This window comes from Hemitrygon akajei, chromosome 10 (assembly GCF_048418815.1).
Source record: "Hemitrygon akajei chromosome 10, sHemAka1.3, whole genome shotgun sequence".
In the NCBI taxonomy this organism is placed as follows: domain Eukaryota; kingdom Metazoa; phylum Chordata; class Chondrichthyes; order Myliobatiformes; family Dasyatidae; genus Hemitrygon; species Hemitrygon akajei.
This window is the reverse complement of record NC_133133.1, coordinates 164,545,222-164,559,234: the sequence shown is the minus strand read 5'-3', so window position 1 is coordinate 164,559,234 and position 14,013 is coordinate 164,545,222. Positions and strand designations below refer to the sequence as shown.

At 38.2% G+C, this 14,013-nt stretch overlaps 1 protein-coding gene across 1 annotated transcript in view; it reads right to left on the bottom strand.

Annotated features, from left to right (window-relative positions):
• The window catches only part of otogl (otogelin-like), a 165,150-nt gene that overhangs the window by 63,621 nt on the left and 87,516 nt on the right, over positions 1–14,013 (bottom strand). The window contains exons 31-34 of the mRNA XM_073057619.1: positions 11,567–11,723; positions 10,840–10,866; positions 9,288–9,455; positions 3,210–3,488 (exon numbers count right to left, since the gene is read on the bottom strand). Of these exons, the coding sequence (XP_072913720.1) occupies positions 3,210–3,488; positions 9,288–9,455; positions 10,840–10,866; positions 11,567–11,723 (631 nt within the window). The remainder of the gene's footprint in view (positions 1–3,209; positions 3,489–9,287; positions 9,456–10,839; positions 10,867–11,566; positions 11,724–14,013) is intronic.

The window sequence follows — 14,013 nt, the reverse complement described above, 5'->3', positions numbered from 1 at the left end:
CCTGACAAAGATTAGATCATGCACTGCATATTTCTGTTTCTCACACCTCACCCCTTCAATATTTAGTTGTGTGTACTTAGTAACGTGGCTACTTACAGACAAGCAAAATATATTTCTATTAGGAAATTAAATGGAAGCTCATTTGGGATTTGATACAAGCCAAAATTTGATAATCAGAAATACAATTAAAAATGGGAACTTTGCTGGTTACTCAAAGTGCAGCTCAGAACTATTAAACTGTTAATATTTCAACTTCAGCATTATTACGTTCCGACCCAGATTCAGATTTGCAATGAAGTAATCTATACATGATACATTCAAGTGAAAAAGTGGGTGAATTACAGCTAGAAGGAATGCTAATACATGTTTCTGATTCACTCCAGTTTGTATTTCCATCTCATAACGTACCATAGATATGTGACTTTTCTTTTCATAAGTGGTTTTCCAGATGCAATTCACACATTTTATTTGTAAAGTGAGAAAGTAATAAAAATACATTTGATCTGATTGGTACGTTACATAGAATCATATAGAAACATAGAAAACCTACAGCACAATATAGGCCCTTCGGCCCACAAAGTTGTACTGAACATGTTCCTACTTTAGAAATTACTAGGGTTACCTATAGCCCTCTATTTTTCTAAGCTCCATGTACCTATCCAAAAGTCTCTTAAAAGACCCTATCATATCCGCCTCCACCACCATTGCCAGCAGCCCATTCCACGCACTCACTACTCTCTGCGTAAAAAAACTCACCCCTGACATCTCCTCTGTATCTACTCCCCAGCACCTTAAACCTGTGTCCTCTTGTGGCAGCCATTTCAGCCCTGGGAAAAAGCCTCTGACTATCCACATGATCAATGCCTCTCGTCATCTTATACACCGCTATCAGGTCACCTCTCATCCTCCGTCGCTCCAAGGAGAAAAGGCCAAGTTCACTCAACCTATTCTCGTAAGGCATGCTCCCCAATCCGGGCAAAATCCTTGTAAATCTCCTTTGCACCCTTTCTATGGCTTCCACATCCTTCCTGTACTGAGGTGATCAGAACTGAGTACAGTACTCCAAGTGGGGTCTGACAAGGGTCCTATATAAATTCAATTCCACGATTGATGAAGGCCAATGCACTGTATGCCTTCTTAACCACAGAGTCAACCTGCGCAGCTGCTTTGAGTGTCCTATGGACTTGGACCCCAAGATCCCTCTGATCCTCCACACTGCCAAGAGTCTTACCATTAATACTATATTCTGCCATCATATTTGACCTTCTAAAATGAACCACTTCACACTTATCTGGGTTGAACTCCATCTGCCATTTCTCAGCCCAGTTTTGCATCCTATCAATGATCCGCTGTAACCTCTGACAGCCCTCCACACTCTCCACAACACCTCCAACCTTTGTGTCATCAGCAAACTTACTAATCCATCCCTCCACTTCCTCATCCAGGTCATTTATAAAAATCACGAAGAGTAAGGGTCCCAGAACAGATCCCTGAGGCACACCACTGGTCACCAACCTCCATGCAGAATATGACCCGTCTACAACCACTCTTTACCTTCTGTGGGCAAGCCAGTTCTAGATCCACAAAGCAATGTCCCCTTGGATCCCATGCCTGCTTATTTTCTCAATAAGCCTTGCATGGGGTACCTCATCAAATGCCTTGCTGGAATCCATATACACTACATCTACTGCTCTTCCTTCATCAATGTGTTTAGTCACATCCTCAAAAAATACAATCAGGCTCGTAAGGCATGACCTGCCCTTGACAAAGCCATGCTGACTACTCCTAATCATATTATACCTCTCCAAATGTTCATAAATCCTGCCTCTCAGGATCTTCTCCATCAACTTACCAACCACTGAAGTAAGACACACTGATCTATAATTTCCTGGGCTATCTCTACTCCCTTTCTTGAATAAAGGAACAACATCCTCAACCCTCCAATCCTCCTGAACCTCTCCCATCCCCACTGATGATGGAAAGATCATCGCCAGAGGCTCAGCAATCTCCTCTCTCGCCTCCCACAGTAGCCTAGGGTACATCTCATCCGGTCCCGGCAACTTATCTAACTTGATGCTTTCCAAAAGCTCCAGCACATCCACTTTCTTAATATCTACATGCTCAAGCTTTTCAGTCTGTTGCAGGTCATCCCTACAATCACCAAGATCCTTTTCCATAGTGAATACTGAAGTAAAGTATTCATTAAGTACCTCTGCTATTCCCTCCGGTTCCATACACACTTCCCCACTGTCATACGACACTGTTGTTCAATACACTAAACGGAATTATTAACTGGAAGCACCAAAATTAATTGTATCATGTGATATAATAAACATTGATCTGACATATAGTATATTTTAGAATCATAGAGGACTACCGCACAGAAACTGGCCCTTTGGCCCATCTAGTCCATGTTGTAATGCTATTCTGCCTAGTCCTATCGACCGGCACCTGCACCATAGCCCTCCATACCACTCCCATCCATGGACTTATTATCTTTGAGAAGTTTCAGTTGTTGATTCATGTGTTGATATTGTGGTATTGTAATATTTAAGGGTTGATCTTGTAACTCAAAGTACTGTGTGATAATGGAAATGTTTGAAATAATCAATATCAAATGTGCAGTGAGCTGGGCTCACTGCAATCAGTGTTTTAGTCTTTCTGCACCAGTCCCTCTCCAGCCAGGAGGTAGGCAAATGTGAATGGCCAGTAAGAATGGGCCGAAGTCCATCTTTGATCAGGCTCAGCCTTGTTGTTAAATAATACAATTGCACTTCTTGCATTGAGGCTTGCTCAGCTGAAGCATTGCAAGGCTGTATCGTATGCTCTGGTATCACGAGCAACCATCCGTAAGATTAAAATAAAGGAAAAGGCCATTTTGAATTGTACTAAACCAGCACTTGTGTAGCTTATATTTTAATGTAAGTATTATGAGTGAAGCATTACTGGGAATTATGCTACTGGCAAGGCGGACATGTAATTGACAAGGCGGACATTCATGGAGGAAACCAGTGGCAAAGTGTCAAAATAGCAAAATGTCCTGTGTTCCCTTAAAACACTTAACACAAAATACAATAACTCTTCACAAAAAAAGACATTTTTAAATATTAGATCTGTTTCTACAGGCAAAGTTATTCCATCAGTCTAATAAATCCTACCAAGTGCATTCATTGAGTTTCAGGAAGTTGTACAGGCCTTCGGTCACTTACCCTCAATTCTGAAGCTACTTGAGAACTTAAATGATTCTGCGTACTCATACTGTGCTACTTTCACCACTGATGGTGTCAGCGAGATGAAATATCCTTTCCTGCTGTATAATTCAAAGGTACTGTAGCCTGGGATCCAGTTGCTCTGGTGATGGATGAATGATGCGGCTTTCTGGAAATGTTGGTTGTCCTCCCATTGCACTAATCGTAGATTATCACTTTCACCAGTGTGTAGGAAGTAATTTGGTCTTTCAGCAGACTCAAGGGAAACAACAGGCAGTGCTGTAAGATGACAACAATACATAAATCAATTTCTGGCATCTCAACCATAAAATTAGGTTAAAATGTTCAAAATACCATGCAAAAACTATGTTCTGAATAGAAGTGTAAATATCCTGCAGCTTAAAGTACCATAATACACTTTAATTGATATAGAAAGTTGACAGCAGTGTTTGCTTTCCCTGAGGCTCCATGCAAGTATGATAATATAAAATATATATTATAACCAAATACAGACTTACATAGAAGGAAATCTTTCAAACTGTTTCATCAATTTAATTCAGCGATGCCACAAAATATTCAACACCCTCAGATACAATCTTCTTTCTTACTTCTCACTCTGTGATTTCAACTTTGAACCAATTGACATAGATAAATGATCAACAGCTGCCAAATGAACATTTAGGAATGGTTCAGGGATCTTCATTACATCAGAGAAATTAAGTTCATGACTCCGAGCCAGAAATGATGAGAAGGAAAACTCTATTCTGACCATCTTACCTGAACTTATGAATGATTCTTCCAGTCAAGAATTGAGTCATTCAAATTCTACAAATTAATTCCTTTTAACAAAACTACACTTTACCTTCAATTTGGATAAGAATGTAAAAGCTAACTTTCTTAAGATTACTCTTTGCAATTTCCTACAGAAATGTTTCTCTTTAACAAAATAAATACAAAATTTCTTCAATATTATAGTTGATACAATATTTTTTAAATATTTGTCATCCGTGTATGACGGGAAGTTTCCTTAAGGTGGGACACAATAAAAAACATTTTTTTTAAGAAGTGTGAAAATAACAACTTCTCTCATTACATTTCCAAGCTCTCATTTTCCTTCTATCATAAGCCAACAAAATGTCAGCCTCAAGATGTAGCCATATTAAAAATATAAAGCAATTCTTTATTTTATTACTTATGTTCTGCATTTATTACTGCAATTAATCATGAACTTTCTGCTCTCTGCTAATATTGTGATTATAACAAAACTACTTAGGACTTGATGGCATATCATATCTGTGCAAAGGAAGAAAACACCAGTTACATTCTTCAAGGTTGAAAACTCTTCCTGTCCTTTCTCCTTCCTGTGGAGAATCTTCCATCACTTCGTCTGCATCTGTGATACATCCCTTTGGGTTCTTTCAACCAATGCATGGAAAATACTTATTTATTTATTGAGATCGGCCCTTCCAGACCTTCCAGTCATACTGTCCAGCAATCCCCCAATTTAATCCTAGCCTAATCACAGGACAATTTACAATGACTAAGGCTACATCCACACTAGACCAGATAATTTTGAAAACGCCGGTTTCGCATAAAAACAATAGCGTCCACACTAGATGTTTTTTAAAATATATCTGTCCACATTGAAATGGATATTTCGGTCAATCTCCTCCTACTGGGCATGCACAGGACTCATCTACCAAAAACAAGCGACATGTTTGGCGTTGAATCTCGCTGTGAAAGTGCGTGTTTGTGGAGTTACAGACTAGAAAAACTTAAATGACGGGCAGCTGTTGGCTCTCGTGCAGGAGGACTTAAGATTAAAAAAAACAAATACTGAAGCATATGGAGGCAACCAACAGGGAGTTCACAGAAGTATGACCCGGCTGACGACAAACATTGAAAAACTGACTAACTCTGTTGCACTAATAAAGCCGCTTGTTAAATGTATAAAACATGTCTGCATCAGTATTATCTTGTATTTCCATACAATGTTACATTAGGCTGTTACACATCTATTGTCAGAGAAGTACTTGCATAAATAGGTAAACCACCTTCATACAAGCAAGGACAGAAAACAGGGCAAAGTGAATATACTTATTTATTCAGTAAGTTATGGGTGAAAGTATTTGGTGAGTACATTTCTAACTCTTCTGGCTTCAATCTCACTGCCGTCTGTTCTGAAATTGTTAGGTTGAGTTCAAGAAAACAATGAAATGGCGCGCTGCCGTTTGCTAGCGTTTTCAGATTTCTCCGGTTACCCCGTCCACACTGATCTGCCCCAGCAATGTTTTCAAAATTACGCACCCTGGAAAGCTTTTCTGAAAAGCTCCAGTTTCGGGGGACAAAAATGCCGTTTTAGTGTGGATGGAGGGTAAAAACGAAGAGAAAAAGCTTCGGTTACGGATTTATCCGGTGTAGTGTGGATGTAGCCTAAGTACCTACCAACCAGTACCTCTTTGGACTGTGGGATAAAACCACAACACCCAGGGGAAAGCCATGCGGCCAAAGGGAGAATGTGCAGACTCCTTGCAGGCAGTGGCAAGGATTGAACCCTGTACTGTAAAGTCTTGTGCTAACCACTATGCTACTGTGCCAGCCCATCCACGGACTCAACTGGAAATGCACCTGTTTACACAAGGATCAAGTTCAACAGTCAAATGCCTGTCAAACTACTAATATATAATTATATCCTTAAGCTGTCATGTCACATCATAGCAAAAACCACGGTGTCCAAGACGGAAGATAAGAAAACTTCAAGATGTAAGTTGGCATACATCAATTGGTTTAGAAGAGGAGTTCGCAGTTCTATGAGAGAGAGTCAAAGGTTTCAAAGGTACATTTAATTTCAGAGAAATGTATAAAATATACATCCTGAAATGCTTTTCCTTCGCTACCATCCACGAAAACAGAGGAGTGCCCCAAAGAATGAACGACAGTTAAATGTTAGAACCCCGAAGTCCACCCCCAGCTCCCCCCTCCCAAGCACAAGCAGCAGCAAGCTACAATCCCCCTTCCCCACACCGGCAAAAAGAAAGCGTCAGCACCCACCACCGAAAACTCAAGTGTGAGCAAAGCAACAGCAAAGACACAGACTTGCAGTTACCCCAAAGACTTTGCGTTTCAGCCGGTATCCGCTGTACCACAGGCTCTCTCTCTCTCCCTAATAAGGGAGAAAGAAGTGTCTCCGTTTCACAGCGAGAGGGGAGACATAACAAATAACTCGCAGGTTTACAATGTTAAAAGTCTGTTACATTGCTTTTTTTGAGATCTGTAGGTCAAAGGGGCGCTACAACATTTAAATTGTCTCTTTCAGAATCTAAACAATTCATTCCAATCCAGAAAACTTCGGAACATATAAAGTTCCAAATTTCAGCATCACAGAAATTTTAGAGCAATGAACCTCGTCACTGTTTTTTATATATTTTTAATCTCTTTGTTTGTGTTTTCCACTTAATGTATTATCAAGCACAGTACAAAGTTCAGAGAAAGAGATTGACAGCTTTACTCTGAACGGGATAAAGGGATAAATGAGAGAGCATGCCTAATGGAAATGCATTCTATACCTCCTCCTAGTTACACCTGGTCAGAGAAGCAAAAATCTGTGTACAGCAGCATTCACTAATTTATTTTATGATATCCAACTACCTGTTATATCTTTACCAGGACCTGAAGAGCAGTCAGCTCTGAAACCAAGCAAGGATATTAAATTTAAATTTAATTCAGTCTGTCTTTTGTACTTCAGATGGTGTGAAAGTTGAAGGTGCAATATCACATTGCACTGCAAACAACAATGTGTGTTCAGCACCCCAGTTACAACTTCTCAATTTTTGTAACATCAAAATGGCAGTTTAACTGAGCCACTGAATGCTTATGTTTAACCACATCTGAAAGTTTTTGTGGAGATGGACGTTTTAACTCCCATCAAAATGCTTTCACTAACTGAATTTGCACCTGATTTAAATGGATACAATTGATTTTCTTATTCCGTAAAGTGTGGATAAACAAAGGTGTCAGTTCTTGCTGAATAACAAGCTCTTACCTCTGGGAAATACACTCAGTGGCCATGTTATTAGGTACATCTGAACCCCTGCTCATTAATGCAAATATTTAATCAACCAATCATGCGGCAGTAACTTAATCAATAAAAACACGCAGACATAGTCAAGAGATTCAGTTGCTGTTCGGTCAAAAAAAATTGGGGAATAAGTGTGACCCAAGAGATTTTGACTGTGGGATTTGACTGACGAATAGCCTATTCCTATGTTGTAGATACTTTCCATTTCTCTGAAATGAATAAGCAGCGGTTTAATTCAAATTCTTACACTCCTTTCAGGAGCTTGCTTAAGACATTAAGATGCATCATTATATACAACACAGAGTCTTTGGACTGAGGAGCTGTATTTTTAGTAAGTATGGTCAACTTTCATTGGAGTTTGGGGAGTGTACCTAATCTGTATAGAGTGTTTACATTGGATACATTGTAACGCACACCTTCAGATGGATTATATAGTGTGACAAGGTCTGCTCAAAGAGTGCCTTTGTCTTTCACAAGGCCTTTGAAGGATGTGGTTAGGAAGAAAATCAAGGTGGAAGACATCAGTTTCTATGACCTGTATGGATTTAATAGGAAATCATTTTCCACATCACGATTCCTGAAAATAAATTTTTGTGTTCCCTACCACCACATCAGTTGGACTCTATGGTAAATAATGTCCTTCTAAATCTGGGGAAAGTATCAAACTGAGGTGAAATTATCGAAATGAGGCCGAAAAATGCCCATTGGGTTTAGAAAGTGCTCAGAATTCTACAACATACTTCAGAGACTATAGGTGTCAGAAAAGACCTGACATGCAATGAAGTACTTTGGTTTTGTAAACTCTCTACTTGCACGCAGGCAAATGGTTACTGAATAATCTCCTTTTGCCAGTGAGAGTTGATGGACAAACATTGGCAGGTCTCTATGAGAACTCTCTGCTGTGATTCAGCAAGTGCAGAAGGACATTTTACCTCTTGCACAGATATTCAGATTGGCACTTGGTTCAACAACTATTGGAAAGATGGTACTTTTGGAAAAAGTAGCATTTCTCAGAATGAGACTAGAGGCTGCATCAACAAAATATGTGTCTACAAGTGTTTACATGGAAGATTATTTTAATAAGTAATATTCTGACCGCGAGGTTATCAACTCACCATTAAGAATAAAAATTGTACAGTACTTCTTTGCCAAGGGAATATACTCCAGTCTATTATTCACATATATTGTGATTCAAGACTGAAAGAATTAGCTTAAGACAGGGGTTTCCAACCCAGGGTTCATAGACCCCCCCCCCCTCAGTTAACAGTAAGGCTCCATGGCTTAAAAAGTTCGGGAACCCCTGGCTTAAGGTGATACAACATGCCCAGAATAGACTGAGATATATAATGTCATTTCTGCGCTGTCCAAACCAGTAGTGCTGGACTTTTTATATATGACAAAGTATAGTCCTTAAATATGGACGGCTGATTATGAAAACAACTATCCCTTATGGGAAAAAAATTATATGCAGCAGATAGCCCTCACATCTTAAGCTATTGATGAAAATCTTTAAAACATGCATAACTCTGAAATAAAAATAGAAAATACTGGAAACTCTCAAGAAGGTTAGGCTGTGCATTTGGAAGTGACCATGGCTGAGCAAAACTTGCTGAGGATTTAGAGCATTTTTTTTTGCACAGGAGACTCATATCCGTAGGCAGGATGAAAACCATTTTTTTATAATAACTGCATGAAGTGTTTTTAATCTCTTAATTTTTTTTGTTACAACTATTGATAACCGGAAATGGACAACAAATTACTCAAATTGAAGAACCTAGATGAATTGTAGCTACTGATGACTAGTGATGCAAAACCACAAATAGACTTCCCTAACACTTTTTATCCACAAGGATTGAAAATCAAAAGCTAATCTGCATTGTTGGATACTTATATAAAAACAAAGGCAATATATTTCATAATCGTATGTTATGACAGGAAATGTGATAAATCCCATTATCGTCCATTTAATTTTTACAAATTGCATTGAAAATAAAGCTCACTTGATTGCTTTGCCTTGTACAATCCCGGTGTAATCATGAAATTCATTAAATTGTTCTCGCCAGCATTGCTTATTTGCAAAGGTATAATCTCCCCATTTATCCTGTTGCTTGCAATAACTGTGTTATTCCACAAGTAGTTAATGAGCAAATATGGTCCTTCTCCAAGATCTGAAATGATTCAAGAAGAACTTGAAATTTTATACCACAATAATTTTTGTGACACTACGTGCCAGAAAATAATGAATTCAAAATGTAATTTTTCTCTGCTCTCCCACCCAAGGTAACAAGACTACTTTCTCCCACATTCCTGGACGGAGTAACTCATAAAGGTACTATAAGAAAGCCCAAAAGTTTCTAGAGACAGAAATGGCCAATGCTCAGTGCCCACAACTTTCAACTCACCTCGATCTGTCACCTGTTGATTAAACGAAGCAGAGGAATTAACAAGTTAACAGAGATTTTAATGGTCCTTGATTGGGGAAAAATGGGTCAGCATTAACGAGAGATAAGAAGCAGTGAAAAGAAAAAGAAAAAACATTGTTTTCCAAGTATCTGTGACAAGACACCACATGAAATACCATTGGGTTTAAGTAAAATGATGTGTAATGTTTAAAAGGGACAATCACTGCATCCAGTTACAAAATTGGCATAAATTAGAATGTTACCACTTAACAAAAAGGAGACAATGAAGTAATTTTCCCTCCTCAATGTCTGTCTTTAAAAGATTTCATGGTGAAGTGGAAAAATAAAGAAGAGGAAGAGTCCGATTTTCTTTCCACTAATTTAAAATGTACTTTATGGGCTCTCTGTAAACACAGGAATTACTGGGCTACTCAATCCTGAGGACCCACAGCCTGATATCTGGGATATTCTGAATTTTACTCAGGTAACTGACTAGATGCTGTAAGTTGTTGTGCTCCTGCATATAGAGGTGCTTTACATTTACAGCAAGACATCACAATCTGTGTTAGATTGAGGAGAAATGCCTTACTTGCAAGAGAAGATAAAAAAAAACAAAAATGGAGGATATTAGGAGAGTCAAGAGACCAGCAGAGTCGGGCTTCAAGGTAGGTGCTGTAAACAAGCAATGTGGAAATACTGTGAATCTTTTTTTAAAAAAAAAGACATACTTTTGCTGATGGGTGACAGGGTGGAGATTCATCTCTACATCCTTCCACGAGCCTGCAGGTCACCCTTGGGCAAGGTGCAGCTCCTGCTTAGCACCCCCCACCCCACCCCCATCCTCAATCAGGGCATTGTGAAGCCATGGGAGCAGGTGGTGGATGGTCGTATCACAGGTCCTGGCTATGTGACCACTGATGCCAATACTCTGAAGAGTACTGCTAATGGCTGGGGGCACGTCTTGTAAAGTCACTGCCCAGAAGGCGGCAATGGCAAACCACTTCTGTAGAAAAATTTGCCATGAACAATGATGGTCATGAAAAGACCATGATCCCTTGTCACATGACATGACACATAACGAATGAACTTTTCACTTAAATTTGAAGAAAGATTCCTAAATGTATTTAAGTAGGCATAAAAATGTACATACCTCGATTGTAATATTCACAGTCAAAAGCTGAAAGATGTCAAGAATACAGAATAAGTAAAAATCATTCTAAACACTGATTCTGCTATAAAATGTTAGTTTCCATTTGCATTCATGTTTCAGTTAAAAATCAAGAATTCAAACCACAAGTTCACTGCTTTATATTCATTTTATGGTCTTCAGAGATAGCACACAAGTGGATTCATGAAAATATGAGTTAAATAGATTTTTTCTAAATATTGTAATTTCTATAAACTGTGGTCATATGGGATTTATATTTCTAATTAAAGTTACAAATGTTCTCCCCACAAATCATGATGGCTGATTTCCTGAGATTCTGATCTTTTGATTTTTGCACTTCCTACTATCAAATCAAGAGAAAATTTTCAATTATTCTCCTACTGCAGGAAGTGAGAACACAGTTAACTGCATTAGCATGCAAAACTAACAAGCCAAATTGTTACAAAATTGCATTATTCTAAAATGCCGTATTGTATTGATTGAGATGAGGGTAATCGATGTTATTCCGGTGTTTGCAGTGCCCAGTAAATGACCGAATTCTGGTTAAAATTATACAGTTCTTGCTATTCATTCATTAAATATATTGTCAAGTCAGTACTATCATCAACTTACAATAAGCTATTGTAATGTCTATTTTCTTCTATATTCCTGCCCATTTTGAAGCACAGGTTTTGTGTGCCATATCGAACATGTATCCATTAGTACTCACGGCAAACACGAGGTGACCTCCAGCTAATTGCCACTCCCTTCTGACAGCATTTGTGTGCATAAGCTGCCACGCTGGTACAGAAGCATTCACAGTCCCCACCACGGTTACAGTTACACGTGTCAGTGAGGCAATTCTTGTAAAACCAGGTGACGTCAACCTGAAAAAGACCCAAAGCCTTTATTACTTGCACAGATAAACAAAGCAAAGTGAATTCTGGATCAAATGATTATTAGTTTTTAATGCATATTTTAAGGGCACGAATGGTTGTATGGCACAACACTGCCACCTAGAGGATGTCAGGCAACTACATTGCCTTACTAAAGCAAATAATTGAAGTCATTTCAATATCATAGTTAAGTTATGAAACAAATGCTCTGAATAGAAATCAGATTAAACAGTCATCAGTGAGGAGCTTTTTGTTAACATTACAATATCTTATAGCCCAGTGCTTTGTTATTGAAAGTCCAGAGTAATGGGAAACCAAGCGCTCAGTTAGCTCACGACCAAGATGGCTTCCAAGATAGAGCAACATTTCAACCTCAACCATTCATTCAAGGGTTTTAACAGCTACCATTCAGGTGATTTCTTATTTTCTCACGAACTGTGCAGCTAAACTTCCATTTAATTTTGGCTTGACCAAGATAGTTAGGATGCCTATACAGTGGCAGGAATAATCAATAAGAAAAGCTGGGAAATACTGTAGGTCAAATAATCTAATTTTGAAGTTAGACCTTTCAGATAAGTGACAATTCAGGTGCAATGTGGTGAGATCGATAGAAACCCCACCTAATTATACCAGGCCCCAGAGAAAACTTAGCATTGGCCTTGTAATAGTGGGAGTAAGGATTGAAGTTTAGGAAGTTATACTGCCAAAGATTCAAAATGCATTTATTATAAAGTCTGTATGCAGTATACGACCCTGATATTCATCTTCTCGCAGATAGCCACAAAGCAAAGAAAACCATGAAACCTATTTAAAGAAAGACATCAAATCCCCAACGTGCAAAAAAAGAACAAATCGCGCAAACAGCAAGAAAAAAAAACAAGTGGGAAACACAGAATACAAAACAACAAATCACAAAGACGTCGAAAGAGTCTAAACATCTTCAGTTCAGCTCAGCTCAATGCAATTCAGCACTGCATCTCTCACTATCGGCAGGCCACCACGCTTGTCCGCCTTATCAAAATCATACAAAGCAGCAACATAAAAAAAGAGTATCCAGATACTCACTCCATGGATTAAATCAGGAAACATTTTACAAGTTATAGAAAAAGAGAAATGAGTTGTTGCTGAAGATTATGTGATATGAAGAGCAGCTAATTGAATAGATGGAGGGAAACCATTTTAGTGGATTTGGGGAGTCAGGAACTAGGAGAACGATTAAAATAATACAACCAAAACGTAAGGTAGCGTACATTGACTGCCCAGTAGTAAAACCTAAAATTGGGTAGGGCTAATCCCCCTTTTTTTTAGTTTTCTGGAGATGAACTTTGTTTTTATTCTTTTTTTAGTTTTCTGGAGATGAACTTTGTTTAATCGGGGGGTTTTATTCTTCCACAAATAAGAAAATATAATCGAACCTAAAGAGTCAAAAAAGGATTTAGGAATAAAAACAGGTAGGGCTTGAAATAAATATAAAAATTTGGACAAATATTCATTTTAATAGAATTGATATGTCCAACCAGTGATAAAGAAAGGGGAGACTAGTTTGATAGTACCTTCTTAACATACTCCAAAAGAGTGATAAAGTTTTCTTTAAAAAGAGATTTATAATTCCTAGTAATTGTTATACCCAAGTAAGTAAATTGATTCCTTACAATTTTAAAAGGAAAGTCAGAGTTGACTGATACCAAATTATTCAAAGGAAAAGTTCACTCTTATGAAGATTAAATTTATATCCTGAGAACTGACTAAATTCAGAAAGTAAAGTAAGTACTGAGGGTAAAGAGGACTCCACATTAGAGATGTAGAGCAGAAGGTCATCAGCATAAAGCAATATCTTATGAGTGATACCCCTCCTTAAAATACCCGAGATGTCAACGGATTCACGAAACGCGATGGCAGAAGGCTCTAAGACCAAATCAAAAAGCAAAGGACTCAAAGGACATCCTTGTCTGTTCCATGTTGGAGAACAAATGGTTTAGAACTCTGAGAGTTAGTAAGAACCTGTCTGGACTGTCCGGTCTGGGTTTGCTCAGAAGTTAATTCTGTTAATAAATGTTCTATTATTTCTCTTCTTGGTTCTTCAATTCCTCTATCCTTAAGTAATTTAACTGATAATTATGTAATTAAACATTCTTTGAGGATTTGGTTACAATTTAGAAAATTCTTTGGGTAATTTGGATTTTCACTCTCTAGTCCCATTTTTTCTCATTTTTTTTAAACCTTCTTTGACTGATGTAGTTTTTAAAGAGTGGAATAAACTAGGTAGTAAATGTTTTCAGGA